Source organism: Eptesicus fuscus, chromosome 24, assembly GCF_027574615.1.
Source record: "Eptesicus fuscus isolate TK198812 chromosome 24, DD_ASM_mEF_20220401, whole genome shotgun sequence".
NCBI lineage: Eukaryota > Metazoa > Chordata > Mammalia > Chiroptera > Vespertilionidae > Eptesicus > Eptesicus fuscus.
Genome location: NC_072496.1, coordinates 12,566,239 through 12,586,156, shown reverse-complemented (window position 1 = coordinate 12,586,156; position 19,918 = coordinate 12,566,239). Strand labels below are relative to the sequence as shown.

The following is a 19,918-nucleotide window of genomic DNA, read 5'->3' as shown; positions in this document are numbered from 1 at the left end:
CCTTTATTTGCAGAATAACTGTGAAACTCGAGAGATTACCCACCAGCATTCAGCTCCTAAGAAAACCAATCTAGAATAACCCAAAATTGTGTGTTATTTGTATTTAGTTGCTTCATCCCCAAATGGACTATTCATAGGATTTCGTTTCAACTACAATTATTACAGTACCATCTTCTAAGGATACTCTAAAAAGGCCTGAGGCACAATCCTTGCCCTCACAAAACTTCAGATCCCTTCCCGGAATTCCTTCTTGGAAACCAGCATGCAACTCGGACAGGGCTGGGGAACACTTCTGCACAGGGCCGGAGGGAGGAGAGATGAGTGTCCCCCGTGGCTGGCTCTCTTTAAAATCTCCAGAATACTTCCCCCGCCCGCTTCCATGCGCTCCCCAAGCTTTTCAATGCACCTGAGAAACCCTTAGCCTTTAGGTAAACCCCCAAAAATGTTTTGAGAGGCTGACTCCAAAGATAGTAAAAGATTAAAAAAAAAAAACTTAACGTTAACTAATTAATTAAAAAATAACGTATCACCTTTCCTTTTATAATCCTCACCTGAGGACATGGGGTTGGGGGGTGGGGGGGAGGAAGGGGAGAGATTCATAGGCCCCGCAGGGGATCGAACCCACAACCCAGGCACATGCCCCTGAGCAGGAATCAAACCTGCAACGCTTCGGTGCACAGGTGAGGCTCAACCCACAGAGCCCCCACTGAGCCCCCCCAGCTGGGCCAGGACACCTCCTTTCTAAAGTCAGCGCGCCTGGCTGTTTAAGGCTGGGCCTGGGCAGGGAAGCCGGTGGGAAACCCCGGGGGAGTCAGGGCTGGCCTGGGGACTGTGAGCCTCGGATGGGTGGGCCGCGGGGAGCTTTGTTCCACGTGAGCGCGAGGCGGAGAGGTCCCGCAAGCCCGGAGCCCGGCCCTGCACTGCTGGGTCCGGCAGGAAAGTAGCGTGCAGGGCTCCAGAAACGCATCCCGGTGGCCATTCTCGAGGGGGGGGGGGGGGGGCGGGGAGGAAGGGGGATTCTAGGCTCCCTGTGCTCTAAGGCCGCGGAGGTGGGAAGTTACTGAACTTTCCGAATAAAGCCCGAGGAGTCGGGCGGGGTGCGGGGGGGGCGCTGCGGGCTGGGAGTGGGGGAAGGGCGGAGGTGGTCCCCTGGTCTCCGGATCCAGCCCCGCGCAGGCGGCCGGAGCGGGGAGCGCGGAGCCGGCGCCCACTTCCCCGGAGCGGCGCGCCTCCCAGTGGACAGGCGGGAGGGAGAGGGGTTGCGGGTGGGACCGGCGGGTGGACCCGCGAGCCCGCAGCCCGAGCCGCCCGGCCGGGGCGCGGCGGGAGGGGCGGCGGCGGCTCCTCTCTGCGCCAACCTGCGGGCCGGGCTGGCTCGGCGGCCCCTCCCACCGCCCCGCCGCCGCCTCCCCGAGCTCCCGCCCCGTCCGGCCCGGGTCCCAGGCGGCGCCGCGAGCAGCCGGCGCGCGGAGCGCACGCCCGGGACCGCGGCGGCCGGTGATACCGCGGCCCCTCCGCTCCCACCCGCACTTCTGCCTTCGCGGAGCAGGCGCCCCTCCCTCCCCGACTCCCTCTCGCCCCCGCCCCTCCTCCCCTGCTCCCCACACTCCCTCCCCGACCTCGCCCGCCCCACTCCCTCCTCTCTCCTCCGGCGCCGCCCCTCCCGCCCGGCCGTGCGCCCCCCGCGCTCCCGCCCGCCCCTTCCTTCTCCCGCTCCCGCCCGCCGCCCGCTCGTCCTTGGCGTCCCGCTCCCCGACCCTCCCGAGCCCCCGCGCGCCGCCCGCCGCTGGTCATGTCAGCATGGAGATCCGGCAGCACGAGTGGCTCGCGGCCTCCCCCCACGAGGGCTTCGAGCAGATGCGGCTCAAGAGCCGCCCCAAGGAGCCCTCGCCCAGCCTGACCCGGGTGGGCGCGAACTTCTACAGCAGCGTCAAGCAGCAGGACTACAGCGCCAGCGTCTGGCTCCGCAGGAAGGACAAGCTGGAGCACGTAAGGCGCCCCGCTCCCCGCTCCCCGGCCCGCACCTGCCGCGCGCACGCACCCACCCCGAGGGCGGACCCCCCCCCCACCCCCCCACCCCAGGGCGGCCCGGCCCCGGCGCGCTCGGAGGCAGGGCGTCCGCGCCCCCTTTCCAACCCGGGCTCCTCCGCCTGCACTTTCTGGCCGTGGGGACCGGGCTGTGTGGGGAGGGAAGGGGAGCCTCCTCTCCAGGGACCGCCTGGCCCCGCGCACCTCCATCCCCCGCAGGCGTCCGCGCTGTGGGGCTCATTGCGCTGTGCCTTGGGGGGCGGGGGTGACTAGAAGTGAAGCGTGGTCCGAGGAGCCCGGCGTGGCGCGGTGGTGGCTTTAGAGGGGCGTTTGTGCGGGTTTGGGGGGGACTAAACTGCGTCCACAAAGTGACTAAAAGAATCTGGAAAGTTGTCGCCGCTGGCGACTCGCCCTGGGCCCGCGCACAGGCGGTTCCTGCAGAGCGGCCTCTGGATGAGCCACGGGCGATCCGCTCCACCTGAGCCCAATCTGCAGGGATGTGCGCGTTGCAAAGAGAAAGGGAAAAGGAACACGCCCCCCCCCCCCCTCGAGGGTGGGAGCAGGCGAGCGGGGACCTCCACCCCCGTAGGGTGCGGGCTCCCCGCCAAGCGCCCTGGGCTCTGGGCTGAGCCCCTAAGACTCTTCATTCTAGAAGGAAAAAGTCCCTCTAAAGAGGCGTTTCCCTGGACCCACAGTTTCCAATCTAACCCATCAGCATCTCCTGAAAGCAAATGTTAAGAGGAAGCAGTTATTGCAAGAGCGCAGCACCGCCAGCTAAGGAGAGGCGATGTCTTCCTGCAGAGACGCCTCATCTAGTTGAGTCTGTTCATGGAACGTGGAGGTTCCCTTGTATTTGGGTCACACCACCAGTAGTGTTAGAACCATAGGACTTCGGGGACTCACACACATCTACCTGCACCGACCTGAGTCCCCCCACCCCCACCCCACCACCCCAAGCTTCCCAGGAGGGATCCTGCAAAGGGATGTTTCTCTTACAGGAAGGTCTCTGCTTTTTCTCCAAGGGCTTGATGAAGCCACTGAAAGCTCACATTGAAAGCTGTTAAGTTGGGGACCCGTTTCTGCCTCGGGGTGTAGAGAACCATCCATTTCCTTAACACCAGAAAGGATGTCTCCTCCTCAAGACCTGGGAAGTAATGGAAGGAGATTTCTAGGGTGGCAAGTTGTTTGAGAGGCAAAGGTGTCCACTTAGAAACGCGAGCTCCAGAATCAGCGTAGGGGGACCGCTGATGGTATTCCTTTAAAGGGGAGCCAGTGGCATCGTCGTGTAATGAATGGGGCACTTGATGTAATCTGGTGTGAGGACCTGGGAGGACGGTGGAGGCTTAGGATGGTGATGCATCTTCATTTCACTTGCACTCGGAACGTGTGTTCATTTGCAGCGTGTGCTTTTAGCCGATCTATTTCCTTGCTTCTCCTACTGAAAATCAATAGCGCAATCTCCTATGAGTATGCCTCCTTGAGTCACAGACGCCGCGTGCGATATGGTTAAATGGTTTCTCCCACTCAGGTTTTTATTGAAAGTATGAAGTCATCCCAGATGGGCCGGGACAGAGTCCGTACCTTTCTGGACAAGCAGAGCGAGAGGCCAAAGGGAGGTGAAATGGTTGTTGGAAACATGCAGGGACCTATGCTTTCTTCACTCAGGTGCTCCACAGAGAGCATTGCATTCATTTAAAAAAAAAAAAAATCAATAGCCTCATTTGTTATTTAAATTAACAGCCTGTTTGTGTGCCTTCTCACGTGCATTTCGTGAACCATATTCTGTTTTTCCCTATACTTGCTTTCGATTAGAAAGGGGCCTTTGCTTCAAAGGAAGCCTTTTATGATATTCTGCTCCTTTGAAACACCCACAAACTTTTTAAATGAAAGAATATTTACGAAAGTGCTATAAAAAAAAAATAGCATAAGAATGTAAACTCGTCTGAATTCAATTCCTGGGTATTTAGAATATATATCAGCTGTGTGTCCCTGATGATGTTTCAAGTTAGTTAGATATTGGAAATGTGAAAACCCATAACAAATGCTGCCTGGCATATTGTGGCCACACAAAACATGAAAATGTAATGTTGACTGTAGGATAGACAGCGTTCTGAACAAACGCGGCACCTTCGGATTTGGGTGTTACGGAGAGTAGGATGAGTGCGTCATATGAAGTTCAAAGGTGATGGTAGTTAAAAACACAAAACATCCTTTGGTCGGTCTAATCAACGGGATGACCATGATTTTTATTATGAATAATTATAATGGAGAGCATTTACGTGAAAGCAACCTACTGTTATTTTGCTGGGGTTTTAAGAGTCAGTATGGGTATAAATAACTTATGGCATCCGTTGACACACGTATTCCATCCTTGCCATAAAGGAATTCCCTGCAGTGAAAGGTGGCAGGGTGTGGGCTCTGACCAGACTTCGGAGGCATTGCTTAATGTGAAAGTCAATAGCACAACGTCAGGTGACAGCTAAAGAATATATTTCCACCCGCTTCGCTGGAAATGAGGATACTTAGTAAGTGGTTTCTTTCTCCTTTTCTAGTTTAAAGGCTACAGGACAGGAGACAAGTGACATGAATCGGTGCAGAATCGGAGTGCTTTCAACCCACCTGGAAATCTGATTCCTGTCATTCATTGGTTGCTAGATACTTAACAGGATGAACACCCATCTACACGAATAAAAGAGTAACATGCTAATGGACTGTACCTTCACGACACCCACCAGCCAATCAGGAGTGAGTATGCAAATTAACCCACACAAAGATGGGTTAATTTGCATACACAGAGCAGAGAGGCTGGGGGTGGGGTGGGATGCTTGCATTGTCACCATGGCGACGACGCAGGCATTCTGCACCACCCCAGCTGCTCTGGGCCTCTGGGCAGTGTGGGAAGGCAGAAAGGTGGCTCTGGGCCAGAGCGAAGGTGGTGCCGGAAGCCAGGGGAAGGAAGGCCCATTCTTGCACGGATCTTCGTGCATCGGGCCTCTAGTTAAGAAATAAAAGCACGTGAGGGAATTCTTCCATTCTTGAGTCATGATTAGAAGCGACAAGGAAGGTGTGTTTGTACCATGGATTCTGGACCTTGAACTCCAGCTGGAAATCTCAGGGACAAGTGAAATTTCTGGGCATCCCTAGAATGTTATCTCATTAGCCCCAGACAGTGCTCCTGATCCTATTATTTCGCTTCCATGTCTGTATCATAAGGCCCATGGCATTAGAAGGGTTAGGTTTGGGACACAATGGGCGTCTGTTGTCTGTAGGATCTGTGTGTACTTTAGATGTAATGTCAAGGGGAAATGTATGGTCTAGCAAAGCGAGAGGAGCAGGTGGACACTTCTTCAAGGCCCGCCCTCCCCTGCTTCATCAGCCCTCCCTGGAGCTGGTGCCTTCGGGATTCACCGTTGCTCTGTGGTTTGACTACCCCCAGGAAAGAGCAACATTAGACTGGTGTCCTTTGGTGGCAGATGGCCTGTGTAAAACTTGTTTGTTTTTTACAAAGTGGGAGAGGCTACTCTGCTTGGTCGCCTGGCTTCACGTCAGTTGCACGTGGGTAGAAGTTCCCTGATGCATTTACGGAGGTGGGAATGCCGTATTTCCGCTCCTGCTCATTCAATTTGCTTTTGCCCAACTGTGGAGAAGAGAGGGGCTCTGGGTAGACAGACCTGGGTTTAGGCTCTGACTCCATCACTCGTTAACTCTTGATCTCGGGCAAAGGACTCAGTCACCAGGAGGCAGAGTCCAGGTTTGCTGGGCGGATTCAAGGAGACAGCCCATGTGTGTGCTGCATGACACACACTCCCCTCATGCTTCTCAGCTGGCAGGTTCACGGGTGTCTTCGCTCAGGTGGGCCTCTGTAACAGTACCCTGGGCCGGCGTAGACACAACGAGCATTCATCTCTCACAGATCTGGAGGCTGAGTAGTTCAAGATCAAGGTGAGGTGCGGGCAGACTTGCTTCCTAGCTCACAGGCAGCCCTCTTTCCGTTGAGCCCTCACGTGGTGGGAGGGGCGGGGGGAGCTCTCTGGAGACTGTTCTAGAAGGGCACTAATCCTAATCCTGAGGGCGCCAGCCTCATGACCAAGTCACCTCCCAAAGGCCCCCACCCCTTAATGCCAGCTCACTGGGCGTTAGGACTCAACATCTGAATTTTTGAGGGACGGAAACATCTGAATTGGGGGGGACACAAACATCCAGCCTATAGCCACAAGGTATTTTCCTCCTGTCAGTTGTCTGGGCTGCAGGAAGTGCCTTCCGGGTCATTGTTGTCGTGGTTGTCAAGGTAGTTAAAGGGATGCCGGTGAGTCATGTCCCGCCGCTCGCTGTGTGTCCGCCCAGAACAATACATCCTTTGGCTCCTTGTCATTGGCCGGAGGAAGTTTCATGGTCAAGGCTGCTACAGAGAGGGCGAGGGAGGCAGATTCAGCCAAGACCCAGAAGAAAGAGAACGAGCAGCCCTGACTAGCTCAGTAGGACACCATGGCCCGTGTGCCATCTCCCCGCACGTACGTACCCATAAGCGTGATTTCATCTCAGGTGTGGCCTGGCGGGCCGGCCGAGCCCTCACCCTCCACCCAAGCGGCTTCCACTTCCCAAGTTTGAGAGCCAGGCTATCTGCATTTTACTTGTGGGCACAGCGTGTGGGTTGTCTGGCCGGCAAAGCCAGCTGCCGGCCGCCTCCTCCTCGCCTGGCCTCCTGTCCCCCGGGCGCCTGGCTCTTTCCTGAACCAGTGGCTCCGCTTGCGCCCGGCCTGGCCAGCCTGTGGCTGACTCTCCCCCTCGCTCTCTCTGCCGGCTCTGCTAGCAGAGCCCAGCTCCTTGCCCGGCCCCCAACCCCTCCTTTCCTTCCCAGCTCTGTGCTGGTTGAATTAAACCTAGCGATGTTTTATTTATCTGCACGGTGACTCACAAAGCCCATTTAAAACGAAAAGAGAAAGCAGAAGAGAGCATGTGTAAAGAGGAGAAGCTAGAATCCTAAATGTTCACACTTGTACGGAGCCCTGTATCTTGCTTGGTTTAGTAAGTGCCTCTCTTTAACAAAAAAAAAAAATCTCCTCTACCTGTGAATTGGCACCTGCTTCGATAGCATGCATGTTGCCAGTGAATAGTAAATAAATGCCAAGTACACACTTGCCTCCTGGAATAAATTATTCACGCGATGAGCAAAGAATAAATGGATAGGCGCAAATTTGGTCACCGTGGTCCAGGCTGTTGTTATGTAATGCTGTTTATGTCCCACAGAGCAGAGGATGGTACCCCGCAGCGTCAATCTAAGGGAGTGAGTCTTTAAAATGTTCCAATAAAAACCTATCAGACAAGCAGACAAGCAGAAAAGAGCCTTTTCCACGTGTCTGTATATTGGCCAGACTGGATCATTTTATTTTATTTTTAAAATATATTTTTATTGATTTTGGAGCAGAAGGGAGAGGGAGAGAGAGAGAGAAACATCCGTGATGAGAGAGAATCGTTGATCGGCTGCCTCCTGCACGTCCCACACCGGGGTATGGAACCTGCAACCCGGGCATGAGCCCAGACCGGGAATCGAACCGTGACCTCCTGGTTCATAGGTTGATGATGCTCAACCGCTGAGCCGCACTGGCCGGGCAGACTGGATCCTTTTAGTGCGGCAAACATTTAGGAACATTAACGTTTATCAGGATTTGTTGCCATGAGATTTTAGATAAACAGGACAGACAAAGCCGAGGCCGAGGCAGGACTCTCTGCCTCTCTAGCTCATGGGTCAGGCAAGGAAACCAGAGATGTCTCTTGAGTGTGTTCTAATGGAGCTCAGTGTTGTGGCCATTATCGCGCTTGTCACCCCTGTCGGTAGCAAACTTGTTCCACTAATGGGCTTCTCTCACTGTGGGCTGACATTTCCGTTGGTTTTGAAGAACCTTTGACTTCTCTGAACTCTGTTGGGTGTGGCTTATTGACTTACTTTCACATCAGCATCAGTCTGTGACAGTGACCGGCAAACTGCGGCTCACGAGCCACATGCGGCTCTTGGGCCCCTTGAGTTTTTAGCAAAGGCCAGCTTAGGAGTACCCTAATTAAGTTAATAACAATGTACCTACCTATATAGTTTAAGTTTAAAAAATTTGGCTCTCCAAAGAAATTTCAGTCGTTGTGCTGTTGATATTTGGCTCTGTGGACTAATGAGTTTGCCGACCACTGGTCTGTGATATCATCACAATATATTTAACTTGAGAAGCTCAAGGCTATTGCATTTAAGATTCTTTTTCCCCCCTCCTCCATATAATAGCTACGTACCCACTTCTGGCTAGTTTCTCTTAAAAGCTGTCACCTCTCTTGGCAGGCTTCTGTGTCTGTCTCAGGATAAACCTACGTCACAGCTTTCAGTCCTTCTATTTTAGCTCTAAAGATCAAGAAAACATGGTGAATCTTTTGAACTTCTGGGACAAGGAAGTGGCTGTAACACATTTTCATACTGAATTAGCTGATGGGCGGACAGATGGACAGAGGCAGACCTTGTGGTAAGCTATCAGCTCAGAAAGTTGGCTCCACGTGTGTGTATTGGGGACCCTGGAAGCTTCCGAATTGCCTACGCTCCACGCCTACACCGGGTGTGCTGTGTGCGTTTAGAGGACAACCTAAGTGTTGAGAGCAGCTGAAAAGCCAAATTGTGGTTGTTAGACACAGACCTTTTTACCAAAAAACAAAACAAAAAACATTTCTATTCTTTCAGAAATAGAGAAAAATGAACCCAATTTCTAAACTCACACATCAAGCGCTTAGGCAGGGCTTATGAGAAAAGAGCAACACCTGGAATCTTTGCCAGGTGGACGCGGGCACGTGGGAAAAATCTCACACGTGAGGTTGAGCCACCTGCCCAGGTGTCGTGGGACTGACTGTCATGGCCAGTGGGTGGTGTACATGGTTCTCTATTCTCTAAAGCAGACAGCAAGCCTGGAGAACATACTGTTCTTGGAATTGAGGCATGATTATGTCCTGCCAGTAAGTTGTTAGGTCTGATTCAGTGATAACGTGAGGCGTTAAGTTGAGAAGATGGGCCTCACTGAAATAAAAAAAATTTAAAAAAAAGCACTAACTGGCAAACTCATTATCAGTAGACATTTATTGAGAGTGTCTTTTCTGTGGAAGGCACTTTGTTCGGAGAGTGTGAGTACTTCATTCCGCACCATTTACATGGCGCACACTGTGTTCCAAATCGTAGGGAACATCCGAAGACTAGAGCGGGGTCCCTCCCTCAAAATGTTTAAGTTTTATAAATGCAGTTATAATACAATTACAGTGTTAGGAATAGTGCAGAATAGTGCAAAATAGTACAGAACACTGCCTTCAGAGGACTTGTTTAGACAAGAATAATATACAGCTAAAAAAAAAAAAATAAGGGCCGAAACCGGTTTGGCTCAGTGGATACAGCGTTGGCCTGCGGACTGAAGGGTCCCAGGTTCGATTCCGGTCAGGGGCATATGCCTTGGTTGCGGGCACATCCCCGGTGGGGGTTGTGCAGGAGGCGGCTGATCAGTGTTTCTCTCTCATCGATGTTTCTAACTCTCTATCCCTCTCTCTTCCTCTCTGTAAAAAATCAATTATATATATTTAAAAAAAAATAAAAAGATAAGGAATGCATCCTGCCATGTATAATGATAACAAAGTTGAATTTATTCCAATAATGCAAAGTTGATACAAAATTTGGAAATCACTTCATGTAATTTATCACATTAACAGAATAGAAGTAAACCCATATGATGATCTCAAAAGATGAAGTAAAAGCATTTGCTGAAGTTCTAAACCTGTGCATGATAAAATTCTCGATGAACTAAAAATAAAAAGAAACTTCATTTACCTGATAAAGGATTTTTTTTTAAAAGAATCACAGTTAATGGTGAAATATGGGACAGAGATGTCCACTATCATTACTTCTGTTTAGCGTTGTGCCAGAGGTCATAACCAATGCAATAAGGCAAGAAATAGAAATAAAAAATATAAGAATTAAAAGGAAGTAACAAAATTATCATTATTAGAGTAAACTACAGATATAGTTAATGAATTAATATAATAAAAGCCTAATATGCTAAGTGTTCGACCAGTTGCTATGATGCTTACTGACCACCAGGGTGCAGACTCTCCAACTGGTAGGTTAGCTTGCTGCTGGGGTCCTGCTGATCAGGACTGGGTGAGACAGGCCAGACATTCCCTGGAGCCCTCCCACGGTCCCCGCCTTGCCCCAATCGTGCACCAGTGGGGTTCCTTGGCCTGGCCTGTGCCCTCTTGCAATCCAGGACCCCTCGGGAGATGTTGGAAAGCCAGTTTTGGCCCAATCCCCGCAGGCCAGGCTGTGGGACCCCACTGGTGCACAAATCTGTGCACCAGGCCTCTAGTGAATTAATAATATCTCTGGATTTATCACAGCCACCACATACAAAGTCTGTCTACAAAATTAAATTAGGAAAAAACAATTTTAAAAACAAAGTAAAACTGAAAACCATTAACATTATCATGAAAATATCAAATACTTAGGAATAAGTCTAGCATAAAAGTATCAAATACGTAACGAGACTGACAAGGCCTCTTGAATTCTCTCCCAGATTGATCTATAAATACGATTTCAATGAAAATCCCAACAAGTTTGTGTGTATTGAACAATAATTCTAAAGTTCATATGGAAATGCAAAGCCCCAAGAATAGACAGAACCATCTTAATGAAGAACAAAGTTAGATGACTGCTTCCAGATAACAAAACTTACTAAACAGCTAGGTTAATTAGAGCAGTGTGGTTTGGTGCAAGGATCAGTGACAAGATCAGTTGACACAACAGAGAGCACAGAAACAGACTTGAGTATATTTTGTTATTGACAGATACTTAATGACAAAGGTGGCAGGCACAGAAGTGCAGGGGGAAAGAGATGTTTTTTTAAAAAATGGTATTGAGTCCGTTATATAGCTATTTTAAAAATAGATCTTGATTTCTCTTTTACACCACACACAAAAGTCAGGTAGATATGAGTTGTAGAACTAAGAAAGTGAAACCATGAGGCTTCTATATAATAAAAGCCTAATATGCTAAGTGTCCAGTCATCCGTTCAACCAATCAAAGCGTAATATGCTAATGATATGCTAAGGACGCTCAACTGCTCGCTATGACGTGCACTGACCACCAAGGGGCAGACACTCCGACCAGTAGGTTAGCTTGCTGCTGGGGTCCGGCAGACACACCCTGGAGCCCTCCTGTGGTACCTCCCCAGCTGGCCAACCTCCCACGTCCCTCCCCAGCCCCAATCATGCACTGGTGGGGTCCCTTGGCCTGGCCTGCACCCTCTCGCAACCCGGGACCCCTCGGGGGATGTCGGAGAGCCAGTTTCAGCCTGATCCTGCAGTCCAGGCTGAGGGACCCCACTGGTGCACAAAGTCGTGCACTGGGCCTCTAGTAATATAATAAAAAACCTTCATCAACTTGGACTAGGAAAAATTCTTAAGGAGCTTTAATAATCCCAGTGAAGATTAGTAAACTGAGATACATTAAAATTAAGTAATTTGGTCTATGAAAGAGTCCATTAAGAGGATGAAAAGGCATGTCACAAAGCAGCAGGATATGTATATTTCATATGTATATTTCAATACACACTCTGACAGAGGGTTTCAGCCAGAATATACAAACAGCGCCTACAAATCAATAAGAATGTAGACAACCTAGCAGAAAAGTGAGCAAGACATTTAAACAAGAAAAAGTGCCTGATGTCATCAGTTCAACAAGAAACTAAACAGTTAAAACAAAACCATACAACATTATACAATCACCAAAATGGCTGAAATTAAAATGATTGACAGTAATAAGTTTTGATGAAAATGAGGAACATCTCTAGCTTTCGTAAGTTCTGGTAGGACTATATAATTCATAGAGCCACCTTAAAAAACTTAGCAATACCTAGTAATTTAAACACATGTATACCTTATGACTCCGCAATTTCAAGTATGTATTTATTAAAAAATATGTATTTATGTGCACCAAAGACATGTACCTGAATCTTTATTGAAGCTTTATTTTAGTAGTTCCCAATCAGATGTATCCCTAATATCCAGTATAGTTGACTATCTCATTTTCTGATATCTAATGTCCTAATATCCAATATAGTTGAATGGATAATGAATTCTAATTATTCATATAATACATTAAAAAATGAAAAAAAGTTTAACTATCTGTATACATATCTATCTATATATCTACATATATATATATCTATATCTATATCTACATATATATATATATATATATATATATATATATATATATACTGAGTGGCCAGATTATTATGATCTCTGAACGCATAAAAATCTGGCCACTCAGTGTATATCCTATATAATAAAGGGCTAATATGCAAATTGTCCCCTCGACCAAGAGTTCGACCAGCAGGCAGGCCAGCCAACTGCCCATGTCCCCTCCCCCTAGCCAGGCTGGCCGGACCCCACCCAAGCACGAATTCATGCACCAGGCCTCTAATATACACACTGAGTGGCCAGATTATTATGCGTTCAGAGATCATAATAATCTGGCCACTCAGTGTGTGTGTGTGTGTGTGTGTGTATACATATATATACATATATCCTATCTAATAATAGAGTAACATGTAAATTACCATCACTCAGCTACGCCCACAATTGGGCGGCGGGAGGCTGGGGGGCAGGACTCGGGGTGGCCTATCCGGCCATTGAGAGGCACGGATCCGCTGCCACTGAGGGGGGCTACCCTGCTGTTGAGAGGCCGCCCCCTGCGCCTCTCAACAGCAGGGTAGCCCCCCTCAGCGGCCGCGGACCATCAAAAGTGGGGGAGCTGGGTGCCTGTCTGCTCCGGCACCAGGCCTTTCAGAAGCCTCCGCCGAGCCGGAGGCTTCTGAAAGGCCTGGTGCACCAGCGGACAGGCACCCAGCTCCCCCGCGAGAAGCGAAAGCGTGTAGGGGACCCTACACATGCATGATTCAATCATGCACTGGGCCTCTAGTATATATATAAATGTTGATGACTCAGACTTTACAATGAGTGAAATCAAGACATATAGACTACATGATTCTGTTTATATGAAAAAACAAGCACAGCTAGATTATGGATATAGAAATCAGAATTAATGGTTACCTCTGAGGATAAAATGGGCACTGGGGAAGCTTAGGGGGAGCAATAGTGTTGTACCTCCTTTTTTAGGAGGTGGTTATGAAGTCAGGTTTATCAAGCTGTACACTGAAGATTTGCACACTTTTTCATCTCTCCATGATGGTTTACCAAAGAGTCAAATGTGTATAGTGCCCTTCCCTTGCTTACTGCTTATTTCTGGCTGCATTCCTCAGACACTATGCTTCTCCCATCCTACTCTCTCCGGCCCCTGGACCTTGGGCCCTGATGCCTTCTGTCATTGTCTGCATGTGGGTGACTCTTACCTGTCACCTCCCTGGGAGTGGCTTCCTGGATCCTTCCTTCTCATTCCTACCATCTGCTTTCAGCATCAGCAGCCGTCCCTGTCCTCCCTGATACACATATTACGCTGTGTTCTGATGGTGTGTTCGTCTTTTCTACTGGGCCGCTCATTCCTTAATAAATCCTTATTGAGCTCCCTTCCGGGGCAGTTGTTTAGTGAATTGTAACTCCTGGGGTTGAGAAACCTTACATCACTCCTGTCCGGAGAAGGTGGTTAAAGAAGGCTTCTCCCGAGGCCCGTGGTCGGCAAACTGCGGCTTGCAAGCCACATGCGGCTCTTTGGCCCCTTGAGTGTGGCTCTTCCACAAAATACCACGGCCTGGGCGAGTCTGTTTTGAAGAAGTGGCGTTAGAAGAAGTTTAAGTCTAAAATATTTGGCTCTCCAAAGAAATTTCAATCGTTGTACTGTTGATATTTGGCTCTGTTGACTAATGAGTTTGCCGACCACTGTTCTAGGCCAACAAGAGGAGCTGCTGGGTTGAGGACTGGCCCTGAATCAAGGGTTTCGAGCGGAATCTGAGCAGCAAACGCGTGTTTGGAAGACCAGTGAGCACCAAGTATGGCTGGAAGACAGGGTTTGTTAAGGGAATGCTGGGTATGCGAACACAGTGGTAGATCAGGGCAAGACCTTGGAGGGTTTGAGGACTTGAATGGCAAGCTGGAGATGATGGGCTTCCCTCTATAAGCAGAAGGGGAGATATTTCAATAGGCACTTTAATTAGCAAGCTCAGGCTTCGGTGCTGGTGGCATGGGGTGTCTGGGAGTGAGATCTGGAACTGGGGGGGGGCGGGGGGACCCGTGTCCAGTGTCTTTTAGTGGTAGAGATGGGAAATCACACAAAAAGTGTGGCAGAAGAAGAAAAATTGAGGAGGGACGGATGCAAGCAGTACTGTGAAATAAGAGTTCATGGGACTTGATGCTTCGTTGGCTGTAGGCAGTCCAAGAAAGCTGATCCATTAGCAAACATGTACCGAGTGCCAGGGATGTCCCAGAAATTGTAATTGGCGTGATGGAGACAAGGATGAACAGGGAAAATTACAAACACTCCTTGAGAGTTGGAATTCTGCCCTATTTATCTTTATATCTTGGACCTGAGCCATTGATACTGGGTTGGTCCATAATACCAATATTATTATGACATTAATTAACAGCATTCCAATTCCTGCTCCCCACAAGGAACTGAGCTTCAGGCTTGGGAAGATTCCAGTGTCTATGATTGGACCTTTGACCTCAGTTGCTCATGATCTAGTCCCTCAGAACTCAAATGTTTTCACCTTTAAACCTAAACCTGGTTAGGTGCCCCTCCTGTGTGGCCCCATGACATCACGGGCAGGCATCTGTTATAGCCCTTAGTGGACTGTCTTTTTAATTGCCTCATTAATTGTTTATCTTTTACCTTCAGTGGAAAGTTCGAGGACAACAATGCTGTCTTACTCATAACAGTGCACCCTTAATGCACGGTGCCTGGTAGACATCCGATATTGATTGACTTGACTATGGAAAGAGTGGACAAATGAGTGAATGAATGAATGAGTGAAAGAATGAATGACTGGTTAGGGAGGCAGAACTTACATAGGAGTGATGATCAACCAGGAGCAACACACAGGAGGCATTCAAAAGGCAGGCCCTTGCTCTTACGATTTGCATGTAGTTGCCTTTCTTACTTCATTAGGATAACTTTTTTCCTATGTGAATGCATCACTTAGCTTTATATTGCATTTAGAGTATCGGTCACAGAACTGGTATTGAGGTCAGGAAAGGAAGTTGACAGGTGGCAAGAGAAGTTGACAGGAGAGTCTGAGTGTTAAGGAGAGGGACAGGCAGGAAGGCTTACAGATCCCGTGGAACTACTGGGGATGGAGGCATAGTCGCTTGAGTTCCGTCGTTAATGTCTTTCCTGTGTTTAAATGCCAGAAGGGCAGGATGTACTTCTTAAAGGCACAGCGCAAGATGGAAAACTTGCCAACGGGGATGTCTGGGTTTCTGATTAGAAACTTCATTTTGCGTTTTAAGATTTGTAGTGATCCGGCATCAAGAGAATGTCTAGACATTAGCTTTGCTAAAGATCGCTCTTCTCAGTAGCTTAATTGCCAGGGGAGAGGCAATGAACTCCAGAGGTAGGCCGTTATGTCTGGGAAATGGGGCCCTTGCCAAGGGTACCACTTTCTGCTGCCCATCAGAACTTGACTCTCTGGTTCATAATAATATTTTTATTGACTTCAGAGAGGAAGGGGGAGAGAGAGAGAAACGTCAATGATGAGAGAGAATCATGGATCAGCTGCCTCCTGCATGCCCCACATTGGGGATAGAGCCTGCAACCTGGGCATGTGCCCTGACCGGGAATCGAACCGTGACCTCCCGGTTCATAGGTCAACGCTCAACCACGCCAGCTGGGCCAGAACTTTCTTCTTTTTCAGAAGCGTGGTAACAGCAGGTCTCATGAGTTCCTAAGCCAAAGCAAGTGCTACCTATCGGTGTCTCCACTTATTGTCCTTTTTTGTTAAAGCCTCTTTCTTTTTCAACTCCTACACTTGTGTTTGCTGGGGCAGGGCTGTTACTATACGCTCCTTCTGTTTAGATGCGCTGGGCTGGAGGGTGAGAAAGGCCATGATTTCTCCGCAGGCTGGTGAGCGTGTGGATGCGGGGGTGCCTGAGCTGCAAACTGGAAGGGAATGGCCGTCACCTTGTCTTTCATCGCCAGCTCGGAGGAGGCCGTTTGTAATTCACTGCTCAGATGGTCTCCCTTTCTCTGGTCCATGATATGAAACCATAGGATCCAAGATGATGCCCTGTACCTTGCCATGGTGTATTCCATGGTGTCTGTGGGTTGCAATAAATTCACAAACGTGTCAACAAGATGTGCCCTTCACAGCCTCCCTTAGAAAGGCATCGCTATCGAGAGAGCTCCTCCTGGTACCCAATGAAATCTTCTTGTTACACACAAACCCGTTTCCCCATTGTCTGTCCTCCTTAGGACAGAATAAAAAATATCCACGCGCTCAGGGGGAATAGCTCTAAAATATCAGCTTAATTTGATAACGAATGTCAGTTTGCCAAATTTTAAAGCATATATATTACTCTGCATTTCAGCAGAGTTACGGTTTCTAAGACAGTTTTTTAAAATTCAGAATCATTAGGAAAACTGGTTTTTTTTTTTTTAAAAAAGTCTATGTGAAAAGTGAAAACATACGGAACATTACTTTTCACTTAAGGGGAAAACACCTTTCCCCCAAGTATTCAAGTGGTTGTTTTTTATTTTTAGAGATATAAATTTCTAAAGTGGAGATCAATAAACATGTATGCTAAAAAGTGAGCTTAAGTTATAAACTTGTTTTGGGGAGAGTTTAGAATTTATTTTTAGACTAGAGGCTCAGTGCATGACATTCATGCATGGGGTAGGGCGGGGCGGGGTCCCTCAGCCCGGCCTGCACCCTCTCAGGGAGCGGGCCTAAGCCGGCAGTCAGACATCCCCCAAGGGGTCCATAGCACTGCTGTGGAGGTGGGAGAGGCCCCCACCACCGCCACTGCGCTTGCCAGCCGTGAGCCCCCTGTGGGAGCGCATTGATCACCAAGGGGTAGCTCCTGCGTTGAACGTCTGCCCCCTGGTGGTCAGTGCGCGTCACAGTGACTGGTGGTTCCGCCATTCAGTCGATTTGCATATTAGCCTTTTATTATATAGGATGTTGTAGCATAAGAAGTGCTTCCTTAGATGGAGGCAGTCATTTGAAAAGGACCCGCCTTGGAAACTGCCCTGGGGGTTAGTGTCTCGTATGAAAATGCATCGAAGAGCCTTCTTGCTCTCTTCTGGAATGATGAGGCCTAAGGCGGCCTGTGGATTGCAGAGTCCAAGAGGTCGGTCCCTCATGCGTGTTGGAGTTTAACAGGCTCTTCAAGGTCACTAGTGGACACCCATATTTTGTCCATTTCCCCCCAACATAAGCGCCTGCAACAAATCAACTGAAGACAAACCAGCTGCTTTCGACAGAACTTTAGGGACTAAAGTGATGAAAACAATTCATTTGGAGTCCAGCTGGTATGGTTCCGTGGTCGGGGCACGTGCCCGGGTGGTGGGCTTATCCCCAGTGTGGGGCGTGCAGGAGGCAGCCGATCCATGACTCTCTCTCATCATTGATGTTTCTCTCTCTCTCTCCCTCTCCCTCTCCCTTCCTCTCTCTGAAATCCATAAAAACATAAACAAACAAGAACAGTACATTTTGAGAGGTACCTGTAGGGGTGCCGTCAGTGGAGTTCTTGGGGTACGATGAGGAAAAGGATTTCCTGAGGCCCCCCCCATGGGAGGGTGGGATTTCGTGAAAAGCTTTATTGATGATGTCAGATGAATGGGGTTTCCTCCAAGGTCCCATCTCTGCCCGCCTCGCCAGACGTGGAGAAAGTCCAGCCACGTTGTCAGCAGGACAACGCCTCTGCCCAGAATTCCTGTCTCATGTGAAAGTCCAGTCCAGCCCTAGCCTGTGTGGCTCAGTGGATAGAGCGTCGGCCTGCGGACTGAAGGGTCCCAGGTTCGATTCCGGTCAAGGGCATGTACCTTGGTTGCGGGCACAGCCCCAGTAGGGGGTGTGCAGGAGGCAGCTGATCAATGTTTCTAACTCTCTATCCCTCTCCCTTCCTCTCTGTAAAAAATCAATAAAATATATATATTTTTTAAAAAGTCCAGCCAGTCTAGCATCGGCCAGCTTCGCTTGTGTTCCCAGCTCTAGTCCATTGCGTGGGGGGACGCAGGGCCCACGGCTGCTTCAGGCCACATGGCAGCCGAGTGAGGGGAACAGGGCATGAGAGAGTAAGGGGGGACCGGAAGGCAAGACAGAAGGAACTCTCGGGGGGTTTTAACCTTCCAGCATTTCTTGCACTTGCAGCGGCTCCACTCTTGTAGCCACTGGTCTTTTTCCCGGGTTAGACTGACAGGCAAGTCACCCCAACTTCCCTGCGCATGCGCCCATCGGCTCCTTTGTCGGACCCCTTCCCCCAGTGACCTGCAGAGAATGCACCCGGGGGCCCCTGGGGAGCGTGACGCTGTAGCTTCCTGGTGAGGCTGCCCAGATGACCATGCTTACCATGTCTCCCCCCCCTCCCCCGCTTTGCTCTCTTCCTATTACTGATGTTAATAACTAGCTAATTATGCCCATAGCATCTGTTTCCTCCCACCTGTCTAAGTTCTTCTGCCTGAGCTCGGATGCACATTAACATGGGACATATTAACAGGAGAAAATGTTTCAGATCTTATTACGGACGTACATGCGGAGGTGCCGTAAGGATTTGAGGCCGCGAGATTTATTGTGCATTGAGGTCCCTGTGCCATTTTAGACAAAGGAGAAGGGTCTGGACTCGGAGGTAGAGGGAAAAGAGCAAACACAGGGTAATCAAATTCCTTCTTGGCCACCCAGGAACCATAGGACACGGAGGGGATCCGGTGAGCAGGCTTTGCTGGAGAGCTCCCTGTTGGGCACATTTTGTTTATATTAAAATGCGAAGGTGGCCCTGGCTGGTGTGGCTCAGTGGTTAGAGTGTCAGCCTGTGGACTGAAGGGTCCCGGGTTTGATTCCCATCCAGGGCACATGCCAGGGTTGCAGGCTTGATCCCTAGTAGGGGTCTTGTAGGAGGCAGCCGATCAGTGATTCTCTTTCATCGTGGATGTTTCTATCCCTCTTTCCCTCTCCCTCTCTCTCTGAAATGAATAAAAATATATTTGGGGAGGGGGGGAGGAAGATGCTAAGGTGGCATTTAGATGCTAAGATTTTGCTCCTTTAAGGAGGTGTTTCTATTTGAATTCCTTTAGGCAGATAAAGGGGGAGGGTCAAAGGTTGTTTCTCAGTCTTTTGTTTCCCAATAACCAGCTTAAAATAACACCCCAAAAAGCATATTTTGGGTGGCAAAGCTCAGTCCTCTCACACCCTCAACATGCGATTCCTGTGGAACTTCCCTTTAATTGGCCTTCCCTCCCCTCCCCACATGGATATCTTGAATTTCTGCTTGTTCTGTGTCAGAAAGGCCTAACTTAAATCACTTCCTGTAGTTTCCTTTTATGAGAGAAGAAATGACAAGGATGTAATATTTTTCAAAAATAAAACACAGCCCTGACCAGGTTGGGCATCGTCTCGTGCACCGAAATGTTGTCGGTTTGATTCCCCATCAGGGCCAGGTTGTGGGCTCGATCTCTGGTTGGGGGCATGCAAGAGGCAGCCGAGCCCTAGCAAGTTTGGCTCAGTGGATAGAGCGTTGACCTGTGGACTAAAGGGTCCCTGGTTCGATTCCTGCCAAGGGCACATGCCCGGGTTGCAGGCTCCATCCCCAGTAGCGGGGCGTGCAGTAGGTAGGCGATCAGTGACTCTCTCTCATCATTGATGTTTCTATCTCTCCCTCTCTTCCTCTCTGAAATCAATGAAAAAAAAAATTTAAAACAAGAGGCAGCCAATAGATG

The 19,918-nt window shown here is 49.4% G+C and overlaps 1 protein-coding gene across 1 annotated transcript in view; it reads left to right on the top strand.

The window, feature by feature from the left end:
• The first annotated feature begins 1,800 nt into the window (after positions 1-1,800).
• PLD5 (phospholipase D family member 5) overlaps positions 1,801-19,918 on the top strand; it is a 178,576-nt gene continuing 160,458 nt past the window's right edge. The window contains exon 1 of the mRNA XM_054712994.1: positions 1,801-1,989. Coding sequence (XP_054568969.1) covers positions 1,801-1,989 — 189 coding nt within the window. The remainder of the gene's footprint in view (positions 1,990-19,918) is intronic.